Genomic DNA, 22,370 nt, shown 5'->3' on the forward strand with positions numbered 1-22,370 from the left:
CCCATTAGGGCCCAGTCGGTCTAGAACTCTAACCACTGGGAATGCTTAACTCTGACCACCCCTAGAATGCCTCGAACCCTGAGCCAATCAGATTTGTACCTGTGTCCTAATCTTGCTTGCTTGAACACCTGATTGCTGTAACTTTGTTTTTTGCCTTTATAAGCCCTGTGTAATCACAGCTCGGGGCTTCCTCCTAACCTCCGCTGTGTCGGTGGGTAGGACGTGGCCCGAGTTGCAGCTCGCTTAAATAAAGCCTTGCCTTGCTATTGCATTTCGGAACGTCTGAGTCTCGGTGGTCTTCTTGGTGGTAGTCTTGAGACTTGGCACAACATTTGGGGTTTTGTCTGGGATGCCCCAAGGACCCCTGAGACCCCAGACCCTGAAGGTAAGGAACAGCCCTGTTCATTCTATGTGTCTATGTCTGTGTGATTTGTAGTTTTGTTTTCTGTTTTGGCCGGCCACCTGAATCTGAACCTGTAGGTAGTGAAGGACCAGCCGGAGTGGACACGCTCGTATGGGCAGTCCTGGAGGACTTGGGGAACACCTCAAGCCCTCCACAGGGGGCTCAGGCTTCCCACTACCACCCTGAACCTGAAGGACTGGACCAGGAGGCCCTTCTAACAGGCGCCCGTCCAGTCCACTCTATATTCGGGGTTGTCTGGTCCGCTCCTACACAGGAATGGGAGAGAGAGAGCCTCAAGACTGTGTGGACTGCCTCCTCACAGGGGCAGGAGAGGCACAGTGAGATTGTGTGGTCTGCCTCCTCACAGGGGCAGGAGAGACACAGTTGAACCTGTAAGCCGCGGCTCCCTAAGTCTGTCTGTAAGTGTTGTCTGGTCTTTGTGCCTGTGATTATTTTTGTGTGTTTCTTTCTTGCGCTGTGCCTGACTGACAAATGATGATGGGGAACGTTCCTTCTACTCCCCTGGACTTGACTTTAGCTCACTGGAAAGATGTACAGGCGACAGCCCACAATCAGTGTGAGTGTCTGAAAAAAAAAAAAAAAAAAAAAGAACTCTAGGGGGACCCCCACCCAGCCTTCTTAAGCAGAAAAGTATTTGGTGTGCTAAAATGTTTTACTAAGACTAAATGTTTTACTAAAACTATCAAGCCCTGGAAAATGAGGCTGGAGAATGCTAAAATCATTTGTTTTTGTCTTAAAATGTATGGCTGATGCTTATTCTGCATGCTTTAAGATCTTTTGAATATGTATGTGTCTGTGCATGTGTGAGTGTGAACATGTTCAAGACTGTTAGTATGATGTAAAAGTTTAAGTTTAAATTCAAATGGTCATCAAGTTTGGGCATTACCAAATGCTTTAAAGGATTCTTGCATTGTTTTAAAGAGGAACTATAGTTAAAAAAAATCAGAGCTAAGTGTCAGAAATTTCGATTTAAAAAATAATATATATATTAAACTAGTGGGGATAGAAGTAAACTCTCATTAACTCTATGTATGTAGGAAGAAATGGCAAAATCGGCCAATGTTTCTCACTAATATATTGGAAAGCTGAATGGATAAGTATTTCTAATTATAATTCTTGCATTAAGGAAAAATTGTCATTTGAGTTCAAAGGTCTTCATGCCATGCAGTAACTGGGACTGAAGAAAAAAAAAAAAAAGACTCTTTTGAAACAAGCAGCCCGTAGGAAAAGGGCGGCACCTGGTTTCAGAATGCCTGTGAGCTTCAGTTTTTCCAATGCAGATAAAAGCTAAAGTGTTGTGTTAGTGTTAAAAAGGCTTTGGAAATCAAGAATACATTTCTAGATAAGAAATTTGGGAGTATTGTCCTAAATAATTATTGCAAAGTGAGAAAAGGAGAATTATGGCTACCAAAATGTTTAATTGCCATCCCAGCTTCTTTGTAGGTTTTTTGTAACAGTTTCCAGCAGGCCCACAGAGAAGCACAGGTGATTCCTACAAGTTTGTCAAGATCTAATACTGGCCCTTAATAAGTTCCAGGTAAGAAAGCATGCTTAAAAACTACTTCTGTGTGGACCACCTTGTTGCTTTTAATTGGAGTAAAGTGGCCCCTTGTAAGACTCACTGATCTGAAATCTGTGGTTCAAAGCCAGCCTGGGCAGAGAAAGGTCCCTGTGAGAGACTTGTTTCTAAACAGCCAGCAGAGTGCTGGGAACGGAATTGTGTGGAGCTCAAAGTGGTAGGGTGCTAGTCTTGAGCTGGAGAGCTGGGGGGACAGCGCTCAGGCCCTGAGTCCAAGTCCAGTGGAAAGTCACTCCTTCTGGGACAAAAGTGATGGTGCATCTAGAGGCAGTAAGCCACTGCTTGGATGGCAGAGATGGTGTCAGATCCTAGAGTCACGACTGTTTGGTCTTTCAAAAGTTAATCAAAGCTGGGAAATCCTAGAATAGTTCCTAAGCATGCCTTTCTAATGCACATGTCTGTCTACTGGGCAGGAACTTGCCAGTCATCTGTGATAGTGGTTAGTAAGGGTAAGTTTGTCAAATGGGAGGATAGATGAAAATCTTAACCCCCCCACATCTACTCAAAGCTCTGACTGGCAGTGAGAATTTTAAGCTGATACATCTGTTCAGGAAAGAAAGCTCGTAGACCTGAGATTGTGTCCTTATTGAGATCTGTTAAAGGCCTGCAAAGGTCATCAGAGATCAGGTCCCCAGCCAGTCAGGAAAAAGCTTTTACAAACTAGAATGTTAAAAGGCTACACTGAGGTAGCCCCAAAAGAAGTCTGTATAGTTGAAAGTTAAAATGCTGAATGTAATTTCCAGTTTGGAGTAAAGCTCCTAATGGACATCTGATCCTGCAGCCCCTTGGTAAAGTAGACTAAGGTTATAGGTTCCTGGCTAGATAAGGTCAATGCCCCTGAGTCAGCCTAAAGAAGTTATAGAAGATGAATGATCTTCGCCCATCAGCCCCCCCTTTAGGACCAAGGTACCAGAGTTGTTTTTGGGAAGATGAGGCAGGATAAACTAGAGGCATGGAAAACAGAGGTAACAGTATAGAGGACAGTATAGAGAAATGGTTACAGGCCAAGCCTTCTATGTTGGTTTAAAAAAAAATCCTAGCCTTATTGGAAATATCTGATTTAAACTTATTGCCTTGGCAAAATGACCCAAGGGCCATTGATTGCCTAAAGCTGTCTTGACTTTCAGTAATGTGCCAGCCTGCAAAAGCTAGTGTGCTTAAGGAGGAATCAGGAAAATACTAGGAAATTTGACTAAAGTTAGGCTTTAGGTTAACTTAGGTTAAGCTTCTCTAACCAGTCTATGGAGAAAGTTGCAGGTAACCCAGAAGGTGTGACATTCTACTGGAACCACTGGGAGCCACTGCTGCCTGACACCACCATGGCCCCTGCCCATTGCATTTGAGTGAGGATCAAGGAGAGTCAACAGTCATCTGGAAGAATCTACATCTTCAGATGAGACTCTTATCACACGCAGCTGATTTCTGCTGGAAAGTGTTTTGGATCTGCTAAAACTTATTGTAAGAAATTTTCAAGCAGACTGGCCTGCTGCTAAATTCAAAGCATGTATGACAGGCTGGAGAGTCACTTCCAGGCAATGCCTGGGGTGGAGGTATGTCCAAGAGTATTAAAATGTGTCCAGATGGATTAGGGTGTGACCTCAGAGAAGAGAGGGAGGTAACTGCTATCAGGTGTGCCAGGTACCAAGGTAACTGGACAGAGATTTAAACTACTGGGGGCATCTTCATGGAGCCCTCCTGGGGGTGAATCTTACAGATGCCACTGGCCAACCTTAGGCACTTGGAGGAACTGGAAACTGGAGAAATCCACTCTAGAATAGTTGGCTCATGATATAGAATATAGATATAGAATATAAAATATAGATATAGAATAGTTGGCTTATGATAGTTGACTCTGGTCTGGCTTCTTAGGAGCAGCCTGTGCATGGAGTCACAGTAACTTGCCTTGATGTAGTTGAGATAAACCAGAAAATGTAGACAGTTTAAAACTCTAGCAGCAAAGAAGCCCCAGGAAATGTAAAGAGGAAGGTTAGTATAGAGAGCCTTGGAGAAAAGGATAGAGAAAGGGTTTCCTCTGGATAAGAAAGGGATTTAAAAAGTAAATTGTCACAGAATGTTCCAGTAAGTCACTGATGGTGTGAGGAAGTAAAAGATGGTATGAGTGGGGATATGTTAAATGTTATAAGACACAGATTATAAAACTATATAAGGAAAGACTTTAGAGAGAAAACAAAAATGTTTCCTGTAGATTAAAAGGTTTTGGCATGTTAAAAGTGAGAAAGACAATCCCTAAAGTGAGTATGCAATCAAATTGGCTATAATATAAATAGGGTCAGAATTGGGGCTTCGGTGTAAAACTATGTTTATCTGTCGCATTTGTTATGAGTTTTTATGGTATTGTGGGCACAATACCAATCTATCCCTACCATTCTCAGTCAGAATCAGACTAAGCAAGGAGAACCATGATTGATTCTCGAGTTACCTATCAGAATGGGGGAAATGAAGTGCCAGACTTTGAAGTCAGGCCCCACTTTACCACGTGAACCTGAGATAAGCAGGCCCTGTGAGCAAACCCAGGACAAGCTTATTAGGGCCCAGCCGGTGGAGAACTCTAACTACTGGGAATGCTTAACTCTAACCGACCCTAGAATACCGCAAGCCCAGAGCCAATCCTATTTGTACCCGTAATCGTGCTTGCTTAAACACCTGATTGCTGTAACTTTGTCTTGGGCCTATATAAGCTCTGTATAATCGCAGCTCGAGGCTGCCTCCTAACCTCCGCTGTGTTGGTGGGTAGGGCAAGGCCCGGGCCACGGCCCCGCTTGAATAAAGTTTTGCCTTGCTATTGCATTTTGGAATGTCTGTGTCTCGGTGGTCTTCTTGGTGGTGGTCTTGCGACTTGGCACAACACACCAACTATTTGAACTTCAGTTCTGGGTCAATAGGAGATCAGAACCTCATAGACTTGTCCGCTCCAGCTGATTTGCAACTACAATCTTCAGATCTCAGCCACCTAAGTATCTAGGTTTACAGACATGAGCTCCGAGTGACACCAAGACCCCGGCTCAAAGTGATTTTTATATCTCTTGTTTCCAGGAATAACTGAGATTCATTCATCTGGGGGCAGGCTTTATCCCCTCATCTCAAGAGACTGAATCTCAGGTTTTCCTGAGAAATTTTCTGTTCTACTTTCAGAGCCCCATTCTGGATCTGCACAGGGCAAGATGATGAGCGGAGTTGGGGGCTTTGTGCTGGGGCTGCTCTTCCTGGGTGCAGGGCTGTTCATCTACTTCAGGAACTCAAAAGGTAAGGAACATTCAGGCGGCTGAGAATCACAGCTCACAGATATTTTTAGGAGACAATACATGGTTTCAATGAGGTTAGTTCTGAGGATGTCCAATGGACCTGTGTGAAAGTTTCCCTTCTCACATGACCTCAGGTGTCAAATTCTAAACCTATCACTGGAGAATGCATGAGGGTCTCCCTAAGCTTCATGAAAAGCATGCTATGGTGTCACTTGAAAAGGAGAAAGACTCCTAAGAATAAAGATTTACCAAGGATTTATTTCAACAGATCAGTGCTTTGGTAGGAAAGACAGAAAGCAAGGAAAACATTTCCTGCATTCCATATGCAGAAAGTGGGCTGGGGATATGGCCTAGTGGCAAGAGAGCCTCGTATACATGAAGACCTGGGTTCAATTCCCCAGTAGCACATATATGGAAAATGGCCAGAAGTGGCGCTGTGGCTCAAGTGGCAGAGTGCTAGCCTTGAGCAAAAGGAAGCCAGGGACAGTGCTCAGGCCCTGAGTCTAAGCCCCAGGACTGGCAAAAAAACAAACAAACCAACAAACAAAAAACCCATATGCAGGAAGTGGCAATTAAGGATTGAATATGTCCTTATTCTTTCTTAGCTGAGAGAAGACAGGTGATTATATCATTTTGCAGCCCCCAACCAGGCCATGGTTCTCAGTGGCTACGATGGATGCTGCTTAGTACTATCAAATATGGAGATGTCTCTGATCCTCTCTGAAACATAGGAAAAATAGGTGTGCTCAGAACTTCCCCTCTCTAGTCAAGCTTGTCACCTTACTGTGTCTTATTTACAGAGCTACTTCCTTTTTCAATGCCAATCTTTTAGCAGAGAGATTTTTAGGTAGCCCCTATGAGGCATCCTAGTTCTTGTAACTTAGTATTTTAACTCCTCTGTTCCCCCACCTCCATTGCTCCTGCTTCAGTGGTGTTAGAGAAGTCTCAGGTGGCAGCTGTGAGCCTGAGGTGCGGTGTTTGCACATGGACTGGCGTCTGTAGACTTCAGTAGCTGTTCTCTTGTCTCCATTGCAGGCCACTCTGGGCTTCAGCCAGCAGGTAATGTTCCCTAATCCTCTCTGACACAGACTTGCTTCTCTTGCTCCAAATAACACACAGCGGAAGTACTGGGACAGAATTAGAATGACGTTTACAGTGAAGCAGAAATGTGAACTCAACCAAGTTTGCTGTACATTTTTGTCTATTTATTTATTTCCTTTGGAGTTTTGTAGTTCTGACATTCAAGTCAGGGCCTTGTGTTTGATAGACCAGTGCTGTACCAGTGGACTATGTCCCAGGCCCATTTTGCTTTTAATCAAAAGCTGTGCTATAGCCAGCTCTGGTGGCTCATGCCTATAATCACAGTTAGGAAGCTGAGAACTGAGGATTCTGATTCAAAGCTAGGCAGAGCAAAAAGTCCTTGACATTGTTACTTATAGATAATCACCAAGAAACCAAAGTGAAGCTGTGGTTCAAGTGGGAGAGTGCCAGAGTTGAGCAAATAAAAGCCAAGGAATTGTGACCAGACCCTGAGTTCAACCCTAAGTGGTGACATTCCGAGAAACAAAAACAAAAAACAACTGCTGTAAAGTAACACTGCCTGAGGGCCAATTGAAAGTCCCCCAGCCTCTTCCCACATGCTGTGATGAGCAGCACTTATAGGGGAAAAGAAGCCATTTTCTGGGTGTGGTCTGGCCACATGCTGTCCTCTGCCTCCTGCAGGACTCCTGAGCTTTGGGAAGGTGGACATCTGGGAAGGAAGGAAGGACCTCTGCCCCTGTCTCTCCTCATGAAACCGCTCCATTGCCCCCAATTCCTCAGAGAGAAATAGTGCTGTCTCAGGGCCTGGCTCCCTCCTGGCTCAGTGCCCAGCAGGTGGCCTCCTCCCTGATGGCTCCTCAGCCCCTGTCCCTGAGCTGGAAGCCTCAGTGCAGACTGCAAGAGCTGCCCTGCTCTCTCTCCTGCCCCTTTGCATTCATCCACCCTTCTGCCCCTCTCCACCCCCTCCTTGTGTCACAATACTATGTTTTATATGTTTCCCAAATAAAAAGGACTGAATAATCATGTTTCTTCTGGATTTTGCATGCAGTTCTTGTTTGTCCCCAAAGAAAATGTCTTGTTATAATTATTTTCCTGATATTGTGAGAGGAAAGAAATTCAGATATGTCATTCAAAGTTATTTTGAGTCAGCAGCAGATTCTGAATTAATATGTTTCCTAATTTCCAGTTTATCACAATATCTATCCAAACATTTTCACCACTTCATGAATTGTGTGTATTTTTTTAGTGAGAACTTTCTCTATAGTTAATGCCTGTAGAAAAACAAATATATCTCTTTAATGTAAGAAACCTGCCTTTCATTTAAAAATGGACGATCAGCATCATACATTTAGCAAATGTGTTCTTCTTTTATTTGCACTTTTGATAGGTAATGCTCATTACAGGTATGTGTCATTTATTAAATTAATAAAGTGAAAATAGAGAGACATAAATCTAGCCACTCAGGAGGCTGAGATTTGAGAATCACAGTTCAAGGCCAACCTGGGCAGGAAAGTCCAATTATCTACCAGGAAACTGGAAGTGACACTGTGGCTCAAGTGGTAGAGCACTAGCCTTGAGCTCAAGAGCTTAAGGACAGCACCAAGGACCAGAATTCAAGCCCTATGACCAAATATATTTATACACACACACACACACACACACACACACACACACACACACAGAGACACTTTTACTATTGCATTTTCATCTGGTATTCAGTGTGTTGGTGGCACCCTGGTAGCATCTGTTGAATCAAGAGCATACCAGCCCGTTCGCAGGGCTTTCTATTGTCATTCCTCAGGTACAGCATGGGAAATGGCACAATGAAGGCAAATATCCTTTTTGAATGAGAGAATCATAAAGAAAAGCATCACTGAGTGATTCAAAGCGTTTTACAATTATTTTAAAGCAGAGCTATATCTAACGCTGATGATTCTGAATACTTAATCAATCTCCCAGCCCCTGTGTAGTTTGCCTTAGAGGGTGGTCTTTCCTTGTTGCTAAGCTAAGTGAAAAGATTCTCATGAGGATTTCATTCCCTGTAGACAGTTTCTTCTCATCCCAGTGCCTACCCACCACTGAATTCAGTGACAGCAGCAGAGAAACATGAAACACTCTTATTCAGCTAAATGACTGCCTCTGAATTTCCTTAGGTTTATCAGCCATGTTCCTAAATGTTAAGAAGAGGAAGGGTGGGAGAATGCACTCATGGTATTCAGTGTACACATGTGAATGTAGAACCAGGTAAATTGAGGGAATAGATAGGATTGGAAGAGATGGGGGAGCACAAGGAAATGGGTGACATTGGTCAAGATGTACTGTACTCACAAAGTGACATGGTCAATTAAAAATACATTTAAAAATCTTTTGATGCAACTACTTAAAGATAGTAAAACAAATAAAAGATGAAGATAATAATAAATAAACGATAAAAATGAGCTGGGCACTTGTGGCTCCTAGCTGTAATCCTGGTTACTCAGCAGAATGAGATGTTAGGATCGAGGTTTGAAAGCAGCCTGGACTGGAACGTCTGTGACACACTTGTCTCCCATGAACCTCACAACAGCCAAAGATGAACTATATGAGGCATCAGTGAAGATTGGACAGAGGAATTGGGAAAGACTGAGGGTATAGAGGACACTACATGAAATGAAATGAACTCATGACCTGAGTCATGAAATTGTAAACCCTCTGTTCACCGAGTTTGTATTCACCATAAAGTAATTTTTTGGAAAAAAAATTCAAGAGCATCCAGTCACTGGTGGCACATCCTGTAATCCCGGCTATTAAAGGGGCTGAGATCTGAAGAATATAATTCAAAGACAGTCCAGGTATAAAACCCCATAAGACTCAAAGCTCCAAGAAACTACTCAGAAAAAGTGGCACTATGACTGAAGTGGTAGAATGCTCACCTACCAGAAAAAGAGATACAGACACCGCCCAGGCCCTGAGTTCAAGCTTCAGGACGAGCATACATACACACAAACACATTCACAAATATACATATACACATGAACATACACAACCATAAGATTCAAATACAGATTTTTTTTATTTTTTGGCCAGTCCTGAGGCTTGGACTCAGAGCCTGAGCACTGTCCCTGGCATTTTTTTTGCTCAAGGCTAGCACTCTGCCACTTGAGCCACAGTGCCACTTCTGGCCGTTTTCTATATATGTGGTGCTGGGGGATTGAACCCAGGGCTTCATGTATACGAGGCAAGCACTCTTGCCACTAGGCCATATTCCCATCCCTAAAATAGAGATTTGATTCTTCAATGGAGGGTTAAAATTCTGCCATATCATGAGTTGCAGTGGAATGCTGCTTAAAAAAATGCTTGAAAGTTTGCAGTGCCTTCCTCTCAACTGTCAGAAGTTAATGATATCCCCAATCTATAATACCCAGTCAAGGTACAGTCAAGACAAGATTAAACTTGTCCTGATATGGAAACATTTCCTAATTATGCTCACACATGTAGTCATCCAAACAGCCCTTTACTCAAGTATCATGCCTCACATGCTGGCACAGACATGATGCACCATGGTGGCTCAGCTGAAGGTTTTCAGATGTAACTGGATCAGATTTTTCACATGCAAAATGGAAATAACCATTTCAACAATGGAAGCTTTTAGTTTTAGAAGGAGACCTTTATAGTGGATCTCTGCCCCGCAACTTATGATGCTATCCACTGCTAATATGCAGATTGGTTTTTCCTCATTGAAATCATCCAGTCCATCACCAAACTCTGAATACCTTGATTCTCCTTACTTAGGGTGTGGATGCCGAGGGGTCACAGCTCTCATTGGATAAAGATAGTCTACTCCCCTGGCTCTCCTGGTCTCCTCTTTTCCACCATGATGTGCCTGTGGCTTGACTCCAAAGAGGAGCCCACATGGGAGCTCTAACAGTGATAGGGATCATGCAGAGTGCTCCCCTGGTGTGGCCAGGAACACTCCACATTAATGCCCACACCAGGGGTAAACTAGTAGGAATTGTGTGAGGAAGGGGTTAATTAGGTTGCTCTTTCCAGGCAGAATCCTTTAAAACTTGTGACGGATTTTTAGGTGCATCAGAACTAATTTCCACAAACCACCCTCAAAACCAAAGGGAGCCTCCATATTTGCCCTCTGTACTTATGGTCCCTCAAGGAGACCCCTTGTTCCCAACTCTGCTCAGTGTAACTGCTCCAATATTACATTCCTTTCCCTGCAGGGCCTGACATACTTCCTGGTGCTGCCCTCCCTGGTTAATGTCCTTTTCCTATGTCAGAACAAGGTTTCAAAAGGAATTGGAAAAGTCTGTCTCTCCTACGGAGCCTATGCGCCAGCCCACATAGAACCTATGATGTGTCTGCTTCTGTCACAGTGAAGTCATCCCAAAGAAATCTTCCATCATCTTCTCTTTCCCCCTCAGCTACAACCATGTGTATGCCATCCATGTCCCTGTGGGGCAGGTGTTCTGAATGGAAGGTGGGGTTATAGCTCCTGCTTCTTCCTCTTGAGAACATCCAGCTACTTTCACTTTCAAATAAATTTTACTGCTTACCTAAAAAAATTGTTACAAAAATTTTAAAGGTGGGGGCTGGGGATATGGCCTAGTGGCAAAGAGTGCTTACCTCTTACACATGAAGCCCTGGGTTCAATTCCCCAGCACCACATATACAGAAAACGACCAGAAGGGGCGCTGTGGAGCTCCAGGACTGGCAAAAAAAATCTTTTTAAGGTGGTAGATAACCCGCTACCAGTGTCAGATTCATTCCCATCCTTCTGCTCCTCTTTGTTCAAGCAAATCTGCCTTCCTGCAGCCTCAGTATGGAAGGGCTCTGAATTTGAAAGGCGGGCAAATGAGTGTGTGTGTGTGTGTGTGTGTGCTGGAGGAGCTCTTTCTAATGGAACAAGAGACAGCACTCATCCTTTCAAGTTCCTTTGTGAGATGCCTGAATACCAAGGTTCCCAGCAATAGAAAGACCTAAAGCCACCTCCTAGAAGAACTTCCCTAACTTCCTCCCACTGGCTAGGGGCTTCCTTTCCACCCTGCAGATGTCGTGCTAACACTGCATATGCCTGACTGGAACACTGATCCAAGTGATCAATAAACGTATCCCTTTTTTTTTAAAACCTAAGTGTGTAATAACCATGATTCCATAACAGTCCTGTGTGTGACGCACTTTCCAAGGCTGACTCAGCCCCGTCTGTCCTGGGAAGCAAGCCTACGCTAGTGCATCTTGAGATGTCCATTGTGTTTTTGCTGCCATTCCTCCCTCCACCTGCTTCTCCACCTGTGGAACTTCTTGTGCTTTTCTTCCACACAGATCGCCAGATGTTAAACATGAAGCACCAGGACACAGCATACATGGCTCCTCCTCCGACCTTCACAAACCACTTGCGCGTGGCTGAGACCATTTCACAGAAAAGAAGGTGACCCCTACCCCATCCTCACGCCAGTAATCAGAGCCACGAGGAGGAAGTCCACCACGTCGCCTGGGAAGCTCTGGTAGTGCCCCGTTTCATGGAGAAACCAACGCATCTGTGGCAAGGGGTTGGTGATCTCGCTGCCAAAGAGGACTGCGTGGACCTCTGTGCCCGACTCCCGAGCCCAAGGGACTTGATGAGGCCCAGGATGCGGAGGGTGTGGTGAGCCAGAATCGGGGCGTCCTCAGATCGGAAATGGATGCACCAGGCAAGATCACAGAGGAAGTAGCCCAAGGTCAGGCACAGCGTGTGACCTTGGAGAGGTGTGTTGAGTGACCCTGGGTGGGTAAAGGGCCAAGGGCCTTCAATGAAACCAATGTAAGCAGAGAGGCCTATGGAGAGAACTCCCAGGGTGAAGGTCACAGGGCGGCAGCTCCACTCCTAGCTTCAGGGCTTATTCTAGCAGCAGAAAGACGTCCAGAGCGAGAGCCAGCCGCACAGGCTGCCCAGCACCTGCAGACGCAGAGCTAATGCCACCCTGGAGGAGCACACGGGAAGCCACCTGCGCCTAGGAGCCCACAGCCTGGGACAGGATCTCGAGGCCACTGGAAGCTGCTGGGATAGGCGTGAGGGGTGAGGGGGTGGGGGAGGCGGGAAGGGACAGTAATTTGTATTTCTTTAGGGTCAATGTTGATGAGAATCCTCAGAGGACAAAGACCCTCCCGTTAACATTTCACACTTTTTCTTATCCAGTAAGATGTAGCAGGAACAGCAGTGAACAGTACAGCTAACTAGTTATGACTAAATATGTTTCTTCTCTAACAAAAAGTCATCCTGAGGTAAGCCAGGTTTTAAGCTAAAATCCTCCAGTCAACTTCATGTCTTGGTCTAGGAGAGGTGAGGGAGCCAAGCAGAGCATACACTCTTCAGATAACATTCTTGAGTCAATTCGCTATCTTCTGATTTGGGTTTGGATGAAGGTCCAGGGGTCAGGGTCCCTGTCTCCTGTGTGTGGCTCTGCACTCTGCTTCAGTGACCCATGAGAGTTTGGCATCCCCTGCATCCTCAGGAGTCCCTGAAACCTCCCAGCATAGCTTTTTTTTTGGCCCAGACTTGCTTCAAGTATTCAAGGTCTTTTGTCGTAGTTCCTAGGAACTTTTAGATTGCTTTCTCTAGCTCATTAAAGACATTTATTAGACTTGTGGTGGTGACTGTATTAAAAATGTAGATTATCTTGGCATTTTATGGCTTGTATTACAAGATTCATTCTACCTATCCGTGAACATGGAAAGTCTTTCTATTTCCTGATGCCATCTTTGATTTCTTTCTTCAAATTTTTAGAGTTTTTCCCTAAGTTCTTTTTTTTTTTTTTTTTTTTACCTTTGGTGAGGTTTATTCCCGGATATTTTATATTGAGGTTATTCCAAATGGAGTTGTTTGACTGATTTCCCTCTGTCCTTGTGTGTGGTTAGTGGACAGAAATTCTACTGGTTTTGTGGGTTAATATTGTATCCTGGGGCTTTCCAAATGATACTGATAAGCTCTAGGAGCTTCAGGATACAATAGTTGAACAAACATCTGTCTTTAAGTGAGAGGTGACTGACTGAGCTCCCAACAAGGCTCAACCTTGAGACTTTATCACTGACCAGACTAGGCTAAAGAGCCAAATAAAATAATTCAGATACATGTGAGTTACAGCATTAAAATACTACATAGGAAAATTATTTCAAGGAAGAAATGGCCACATTTCAGAAGAGCACATTGGTATTGAATGTCTACCCAGCAACCGATGATGCTTTTCATCTTTAGTGCTCATTGGTTTGTCCTCAGTAAACTTGGCCAATCCAGTATCTAACTCATAAATACCTTGCTTATTATGAAGGATCTCAGTAGAGAGAAAGTAGATGCTAAGCTCCAGCATGGTGTGTCCAGGGCTCCTTGGAGGTTTCCCCATGGCAGTTCTGAGGGTGATGTTGATGGTGCTGAGCTCTCCTGTGGCTTTGACCAGGGACCTTCAACGTAAGTGCACAGCTCCGGTGCTGAGCTGCTAGGGGTGGGGGAAGGAAGGGAGACAGCTTCCTCATTTTGTCCAAGACAAAACCCTTAACACTAGAGATTTCCTTTATAGCTGATCTAATTTGTAAGAATTCCAAACTATTTCTAAAACTCTGTTGTCTGAACACTTGTCTCCTTTATGAGATCTCTGTAAAGCACATGTATAAGTCATTTGTTTCTAGATCTTTTCCAGTAAATTCGCTAACCTTAGATCATATTCCCTCCCGTGGATTTAAAATTAACGTTCAACTAATTTGTCATATACCCCTTCCCTTCATTATGTTGAGTTACACCAGAAAAGAAATTTCTCTTTTAAAAAGACCACTAAATATGGACATGGCATTATAGTTCTATTGTACTTGATGTTTAAATTCTGTTCTATTTCATTATCAGTAAAAAAAGAAATCAAATAGCTAGGTTCTTGTGAGAATGTCAGAAGGCCAGTGAGGGATTCTGCCAAGAGTTGTACTTAAGATCTTCTGTCTTGGTCCCTGAGCCTCAGTGTTTATGAAGCCTGTGTCCTTGTGCTGGTGATACCTTGAATGTTGGTAGGGTAGTGATCCTGTTCTTTTGTTGTGATTAGCAACCTCATAGCTGCAGTAGAGTTCCTTTGTATTGGAAACAGGTGTAAATTGCTCCTTAATGCCTCGAAGTGCTTAAGGCACCTTCCCAAAAATTCGGCACAGGTTAGGGTTCACGGTTTGAATTTTTTTCTGAACGTTTAATGTGTGTTACCATTTTCTCCTAGGTATCTTACATTCTGTGGCTTGAACTCACAAGACAGGATTGAACTAGTTTGAATGAAATATATGGAAACCTAACTTTTAAAAAGTCAAAATAGTGCAATATCAGCAATTGTTTGTGGAGTCATTGGGGATTGAACTCAGGCCTTGGGCTTTCTGAGCAATCATTTTACCACAAGAACCATACCCAGTCCTAAATATCAGCAAAGTAATGTGCTTTAAACAGCATATCCCAGCAGGGATACAAAGAAATATGAAGGTTGCTTTCAATTCATCAGGATAGGCACCAATAGGCAAGTAAGGGGAACTCTGGTTTACTAGAGTCTTAACCAATATCAAAAGTCTGTTTGCCTTCAATTAGTCATTTCTCCTAACCACTACCTCCACAGCTTTCTTTTTGGTTTATTTTACCAATATTTCACTGCTAATACTAAAATCCATGAGCTTTTCATGGGACCTTAAAGGACCCATCAGGGATCATGGAACGTAATTTCCTTGATTGTTTATTTCTTATCTATGGATACTTATAAACAAAAGGCGGGAGAAAAGGAAGTTTGGCTAAATTTCAATGGAATTGGAAAACACTGACTATGTCATTGGAATAAAAGAGTTTTGGAGCTTGAAACGATTCTTACCCACAATTCTACTTCTTTTCTTTTTCCTTATTTATTGTCAAAGTGATGTACACAGAGGTTACAGTTTCTAGTTCTTGTTTTCTTGTGATTAATTCCAGAGAAGAGTCTTCATACACTTTCCTGCCTCAGCTGGCTTTGAATAGAATCCTTAGAGCTCAGCTTCCTGAGTATCTACCAACACAGGGATAAGCCAGCAGCTTACTATTATTTCTTATGTGTAGTTTTCTGTCACTGGGACCAATTACCTAACATAAACAAATAACCACAAAATCCCTCTTCTTGCAGAGATATTTCAGTCTGGGTCCATTAGCTCCATTGCTTCTGGCCCCGTAGTGAGACAATACTTCATGTTAGGAGTGTGTGGTGGAGGAAATTGCTCACTACGTGGCAGCAAGGAAGGAAAGAGAAGGTGTCCTCTCCATCCCTCTATCTCACTTACTTTCCCCCCAAACCTATGCCCTCACCACACTCTTTATCTGGCTCCCATCCACCTACCTTCCCATCAATCTTTGAATGTGACTCCCCACAGTCCTCCCTTGCCTCCCAAATCCATGTGTGCTTCCTGCTGTGCTCTACCTAAACTCTGTACTTCTCCCATTTCCCATTCCTGGATGCTTTCTGGAGTGTTGGCTCTTGTTCCTCAATTTCACTCATTTCAGCTCAAGGAGGGGAGGGCAAATGCTGACATTTCCCTGTTTGAATTCTCAAGAGCAGTCCAGGCTTGCCTCAGAATCCATGGGAAAGGAGATTTCTATAGAATGTTCCAGGTAGATCTTGTGAAGGAAGGGATGAAGAGCTGTGGGCAGGAGAGGTGGTAGGAGAGGATGGAGGCTCCCAGCTGGAGGGTGCAGGGGGCTGTGTGGGCCAAGTCCTTACCCAGCTCCTGCTTGATGATCTCTGTCCGGCACAGCACCCAATTGCAGGGGTGTGGGAGGTGTAAGATGGTGTCCTGGCAGAGGGGCCTTTGCGCTTTGGGCTTGCTCTGCCTGTGGATTATGAGAGGTGAATGCATGACGTACTGGTCTTTGGGGATGTGATCTCCTCATGGATCCTGCTGTCAGTATTCCTTGCTTCTGTGACAGGATCATTTTCTGATCTTTTTATTTTTTCCTATCCTACAGTGTCAGCTCATGGCCTGAGTGCTGTCCCTTAACTTTTTTCCTCAGGGATGTTCTAATTGAGGCACAGCTCTACTTCCAGGTTTCTGCTGATTTCTTGGAGATAGGAGTCTCACTGACTTGCCTGTCTGGGCTGGATATGAACTTTGCTCTTCACATCCTAGCCTCTTCATAGCTAGGATTACAGCCCTGAGCACCAGGGCTTGGCTTTCACCACCCTGGGCTTGAAATGGACTCATTTTACCTTGTTGCAATTACTGTACTGTTGTGCAGTTTTATTCTGGACCAAGAAAAAGAAATAGGGGAGGAAAAGCTGGCAATTCTGCTTCTCTACCCTTTGGGGGAAGGAAGGTTGCCATATTGAATGAAAGAAATGAGAGAGGGGAGGACTGTTGCACATGTTGAGAGGAATGAGTGGGAATTTGCAGGGTTTGACCGGCTCCTGTGTTCCTGGTGTCCATGGTGATTGGAAGTGTGTGGGACCCCCCACCCCATCCTGCCCTCCCTGCCCAGCTCTGCCCCGCACACAGGTGGCTCTGTGTGACATGGGGCGTCCTCGGGGTCACTGTGCCCCCATGTTAGGTGCAAACCATTTTGGGGTCCTGGAGAAGAGCAGATCCTTCGGGAGTCGGAGTGCTGTGTTCAGAGATGAACAAGACCCGGCCCTAACCGCCCCTGTCCCCGCAGCGCGTTTCCTGGAGCAAGCCAAATACGAGTGTCATTTCCTCAACGGGACGCAGCGCGTGCGGTTTTTGGAGAGACACATCTACAACCAGGAGGAGAACGTGCGCTTCGACAGCGACGTCGGGAAGTACATCGCGGTGACCGAGCTGGGCCGGCCGGACGCCGAGCACTGGAACAGCCTGAAGGACTACCTGGAGAGCAGGCGGGCGGCGGTGGACACGTTCTGCAGAGTCAGCTACAAGGTTTCAGGCTTCCTGCTGCAGCGCCTAGGTGAGCGCGGGGCGGGGCGGCCAGGAGCTCAGAGCCAGGTGGCAGCTGTGCGCATGCGCGTGCGTTTACCTGTGTGTGAGCACGTGCTCGTACTCGTGTGCGTGTGCCTGCGTGCGCGTTCATGTCTGCCCTGAGCAAGACAAACCTGTCAGAAGGTGGAAGCAAACACAGATCAAAAGAACAAAAAACAAAACAACTTCCATCCTGTGTCACCCCCTCCCCCTCCTCCCCACCCCCACCCACTAGGGATTGAACTCCAGGCCTTGGCCTGCAGGACACGTGCTCCACCGGGGAGCCGGGGTCCACCCCCCCCCCCCCTCGGCCCCCATTATTCCCAAGCTGGAATCTCGGTTACGCCTGGGCCGGGGGCCTCTGTCAGCAGATGATGCCCCCCCGCCCCCCCCCCCCCGCCTGCTTCCCGGTCCCCAGGAGAATCCACAGGCCCTTGAGATCCACTCAGGAAAGGCGCTTCCCGAGTGTCTCACAAAAACCGAGTCTCACAGGGGAAAGTTCCACCAAGAACCGATTTCTAATATAACGAGGACGAAGCAGGGAGACAATGAAAATGAGGTCGCCACAATTCGTTCACCTCGTGGGAAATGGGCGATCAGGACTCAAGATGGCGACTCTTACCTGAGGCCTGTATCCCTGGGCTGCTCTGTGTAGCTGGGATCCTGGGTGGGTGGCACAGCTACCTGCCACGGACTGAAAGTGAGGTCTCCCCAATTTCTTTCTACCTGATTAAAAAACAAAACAAAAAAAAAAAAAACAACTTTCCTAGGATTCCCAACCAGGAAAAAAAAAAAAAAAATTGTATCGCTAACTTCCTGACCGGTGCTGAAATAGATTACCAGAACTTCAAGGCAGCTTAATTGACCTCAGTACCTATGGGTTGCTAGAGAGACAGGCAAGTGGTGAATATAGTAAGAAGTGACAGGAACGTTTCTTAGCGGGGAAATAGGCAGAGAAGACAGCACGTGTCACCGTCATGTCACAGGAAGACAGCACATCAGCCCATCCCAACCACCTTCCCCTCCCAGAGCTTGGCCTGGGGTTAAATCCAGAGAACTGCAGTCCCCGAACACAGACTGCTGACTGGTGGCTCCCTGTGAGGCCCTAAGACCAGAGATTAAGAGCCCCCTCTTTATTTCTTCATCTCTTGCTTTTTACTTTCTCATTCTTTTGTAGCCTCCTACTCCCATTTCAATGTCAGGCAGATTTTATCCAATTATTCCACCATGTGCCAGTCCTGTAGGCCTGCTTTTCCATGACTGGAAACCCTTCTTCTACATTTTATCACCAGCAGAGACTTAAACCTAGGACCCTTGGACAGTGGCAAAGAGGCTACAAACCATGGAGGTTTCACTGTCTTCTGACTTGTGCCTTTTCTTCCCTAGTTACTCCTAAGGTGACTGTGTACCCCATGAAGACTGAACCCCTGCAGCACCACAACCTCCTGGTGTGTGCTGTGAATGGATTCTACCCAGGCCACATTGAAGTCAGATGGTTCCGCGGTGACCAGGAGGAGGAGGCTGGGGTGGTGTCCACAGGCCTGGTCCAGAATGGAGACTGGACCTTCCAGATGCTGGTGATGCTGGAAATGACCCCCCAACAGGGAGACATCTACACCTGCCACGTGGAGCACCCCAGCTTGGATAGTCCTGTCACCGTGGAGTGGAGTGAGTGAGAAGCTTGATGACTTTATACATTCCTCATGCCCAGATGGGGGCCTGGCTGCCTCCTGAGTGCAGGGTTCCCCTCACGACACCACACCCTCAGGATTTTCTCCCCAAACTGGATTCTATTGTATTCTACATTCTCTCTTTCAATGTAGGTCACCAAGAGCAGGGAAGCTGAGATGTGTCTAGAAACATCTATGAGCCACAGGACATGTTTGAGTTCATCAAAACACTTTGAATCCCCTGAGACACCACCGGTCCGAGGTTCTTCCTCAGTCCTGGCTCAGCCTCAGCCTCAGGGATGAATCTGCCACTGCTCTGGGTTGTTCAGTATAACCTAAGAGGAGTGGCAGCGCAAGGTCGCTCCTCATGTGGGAGCCATGCAGCCTCAGCTGTGTCTGCCATTAGCTCTGCAACATCACTGGGTTTCTGTTTTCACAGACCAGGTGACAGGTCTGGTGACACAAGTCCTGGCCTTGTGATAATTACATGAATTCAGTGGACAAATTTGAATTACAAAACTGGGTGCCTCAAGTGATCCAGTGCTAGCCATGAGCTGAAGAGCTCAGGGATAGCGCCCAGTCCTAGAGTTCACCCCCATGGCCAACAGAAAAGAAAATTGTTAGGCCTGGAATTTGGCTTAGTGGTAAAGTGCTTGCCTAACCTGCATGAAGAACTGGGTTGGAATCCTCAGTGCCACATAAACAGAAAAAGCCAGAGTGGCACTCTGGATCAAGTGGCTAGCCCTGAACAAAAAGTGCTCAGGGACAGTGCTCAGGCCCTGAGTTCAAGCAACATGACTGGCCAACAAAATCCCAAACACAAACAAAAAACCAAAACAACAACAAAAAACCCCTTTCAGTTACTTAGGGTGAATTCAGTGGGCAGGGGTGTGTGCACAGTGGGCTTGTATTAAAGTGTGAATTTAGGGTCTGGGCACTGTCCCTTTCCTTCTTTCTCAGGGCTAACACTGACCATTTGAACTACCGCTTCACTTCTACATTTTGGGTGGTTACTAGGAGATCAGACTTATAACACTTTTTTTCGAGGCTGACTTCCAACCCCGGTCCTCAGACCTGAGCCTCCTGAGTAGCTAGGATTGCAGATATGAACTCAGAATGACACCCAGACACCCAGCACAGAGTGATTTTTAATTCTCTTGTTTCCAAGAATTCCTAAATCTCATTCATCTTTGTCCCCTCATCTCAAGAGACTGCATATCAGGTTTTCCTGAGAAACTTTCTGTTCTGGTACACAGGTAACTAATCCTGGCTTCTACTTTCAGAGCCCCATTCTGGATCTGCACAGGGCAAGATGATGAGCGGAGTTGGGGGCTTTGTGCTGGGGCTGCTCTTCCTGGGTGCAGGGCTGTTCATCTGCTTCAGGAACTCAAAAGGTAAGGAACCTTCTAGTGGGTAATAATCACAGCTCACAGATATTTTTAGGAGACAATACCTGGTTTCACTGAGGTTAGTTCTGAGGATATCCATGGACCTGTGTGAACTTTTCTCTTCTCACATGAACTCAGGTGTCAAATTCTAAACTTATCACTGGAGAATGCATGAGGGTCTCCCTAAGCTTCATGAAAATCATGCTATGGTGTCCCCTGAAAAGGAGAAAGACTCCTAAGATGAACGTGTTATCAAGGATTGATTTCGATAGATCAGTGCTGTGGTAGGAAAGACAGAAAGCAAGGAAAGTATTTCCTGCTCCCCGATGTGCAGGAACTGGCATTTATGGATTCAAAATGGCAGCTGTTATCTGCTGTCTGTATTCTTCCTGAGCTGAGAGATACATGTGGTTATGTGATCTGGCAGCCCCCAACCAGGCCTTGGTTCTCAGTAGCTAAGATGGATGCTGCTTAGTATTGTAAAATATGGCGATGTCTCTGATCCCCTCTAAAACATAGGAAAAATGGGTATGGTCACAACTTCCCCTCTCTAGTCAAGCTTGTCACCTTACTGTGTCTTACTTACAGAGTTACTTGCTTTTGTATGTTACTGTTTTAGGAGAGAGAGCTTTTTAGTGAGCCCCTATGAGGCCTCCTAGTTCTTGTAATGTAGTATTTAAGTGGATGGACGTTTAACTGTCTCTTTAGTTCCTTCCTGGGTTTAAGTTCTGAGTCTGGCTGGCCCTGTTTTGACTTATTACAAAGATAATTTCCTGATCTCCTCTGTGCCCCCACCCCCATTGCTCCTGCTTCAGTGGTGTTAGAGAAGTCTCAGGTGGCAGCTGTGAGCCTGAGGTGCGGTGTTTGCACATGGACTGGCGTCTGTAGACTTCAGTAACTGTTCTCTTGTCTCCATTGCAGGCCACTCTGGACTTCAGCCAGCAGGTAATGTTCCCTAATCCTCTCTCAGACACAGACTTGCTTCTCCTACTACAAATGACACACAACAGAAGTACTGGGACAGAATTGGAATGACATTTACAATGAAGCAGAAATGTGAACTCAACCAAGTTTCCTATATTTTTGTCTATTTATTTCCTTTGGAGGTTTTGTAGTTCTAACATTCAAGTCAGGGCCTTGTGTATGATAGACCAGTGCTGTACCAGTGGACTATGTCCCAGGCCCATTTTGCTTTTAATCAAAAGCTGTGCTATAGCCAGCTCTGGTGGCTCATGCCTATAATCACAGTTAGTTAGGAGGCTGAGAACTGAGGATTCTGATTCAAAGCTAGGCAGAACAAGAAGGTCCTTGAGATTGTTACTTCTAGTTAATCACCAAAAAACCAAAGTGAAGCTGTGGTTCAAGTGGGAGAGTGCCAGAGTTGAGCAACAACAACAACAACAACAACAACAAAAAGCCAAGGAATAGTGACCAGACCCTCAGTTCAAGCCTAAGTGGTGACATGGGAGAAACACAAAACAACTGCTGTAAAGGAGCACTGCCTGAGGGCCATTTGAAAGTCCCCCAGCCTCTTCCCACATGCTGTGATGAGCAGCACTTATAGGGGAAAAGAAGCCATTTCCTAGGTGTGGTCTGGCCACATGCTGTCCTCTGCCTCCTGCAGGACTCCTGAGCTGATGGGAAGGTGGACATCTGGGAAGGAAGGAAGGACCTCTGCCCCTGTCTCTCCTCATGTAACTGCTCCATTGGCTCTAATTCCTCAGAGAGAAAAAGTGCTGTCTCAGGGCCTGGCCCCCTCCTGGCTCAGTGCCCAGCAGGTGGCCTCCTCCCTGATGGCTCCTCAGCCCCTGTCCCTGAGCTGGAAGCCCCAGTGCAGACTGCAAGAGCTGCCCTGCTCTCTCTCCTGCCCCTTTGCATTCATTCACCCTTCTGCCCTCTCCACCCCTCCTTGTGTCACAATACTATGTTTTATATGTTTCCCAAATAAAAAAGGACTGAAATCATGTTTCTTCTGGATTTTGCATGCAGTTCTTGTTTGTCCCCAAAGAAATCAAAATGTCTTGTTATATTTATTATCCTGATATTGTGAGAGGAAAGAAATTCAGATATGTCATTCAA

The 22,370-nt window shown here is 45.5% G+C and overlaps 1 protein-coding gene, 1 long non-coding RNA gene and 1 pseudogene across 2 annotated transcripts; 2 read left to right on the forward strand and 1 right to left on the reverse strand.

Annotated features, from left to right (window-relative positions):
* The first annotated feature begins 5,159 nt into the window (after positions 1-5,159).
* LOC125352732 lies at positions 5,160-7,000 on the forward strand. The gene is made up of 3 exons (XR_007211206.1): positions 5,160-5,267; positions 6,302-6,325; positions 6,989-7,000. It is a non-coding gene; the product is annotated as an uncharacterized LOC125352732 (long non-coding RNA).
* Positions 7,001-11,520: 4,520 nt separating this feature from the next.
* On the reverse strand, positions 11,521-13,003 carry LOC125352375 (annotated as a pseudogene).
* Positions 13,004-13,636: 633 nt separating this feature from the next.
* Positions 13,637-21,357, forward strand: LOC125352729 (HLA class II histocompatibility antigen, DR beta 5 chain-like). Its single transcript, XM_048348018.1, has 5 exons — positions 13,637-13,736; positions 16,956-17,222; positions 18,620-18,901; positions 20,187-20,297; positions 21,213-21,357. Exons 1-5 carry the CDS (start codon positions 13,637-13,639, stop codon positions 21,248-21,250), a joined length of 798 nt encoding a protein of 265 aa, XP_048203975.1. The 3' UTR covers positions 21,251-21,357.
* The last annotated feature ends 1,013 nt before the right edge of the window (positions 21,358-22,370 follow it).

Source organism: Perognathus longimembris, chromosome 6 (assembly GCF_023159225.1).
Source record: "Perognathus longimembris pacificus isolate PPM17 chromosome 6, ASM2315922v1, whole genome shotgun sequence".
In the NCBI taxonomy this organism is placed as follows: domain Eukaryota; kingdom Metazoa; phylum Chordata; class Mammalia; order Rodentia; family Heteromyidae; genus Perognathus; species Perognathus longimembris.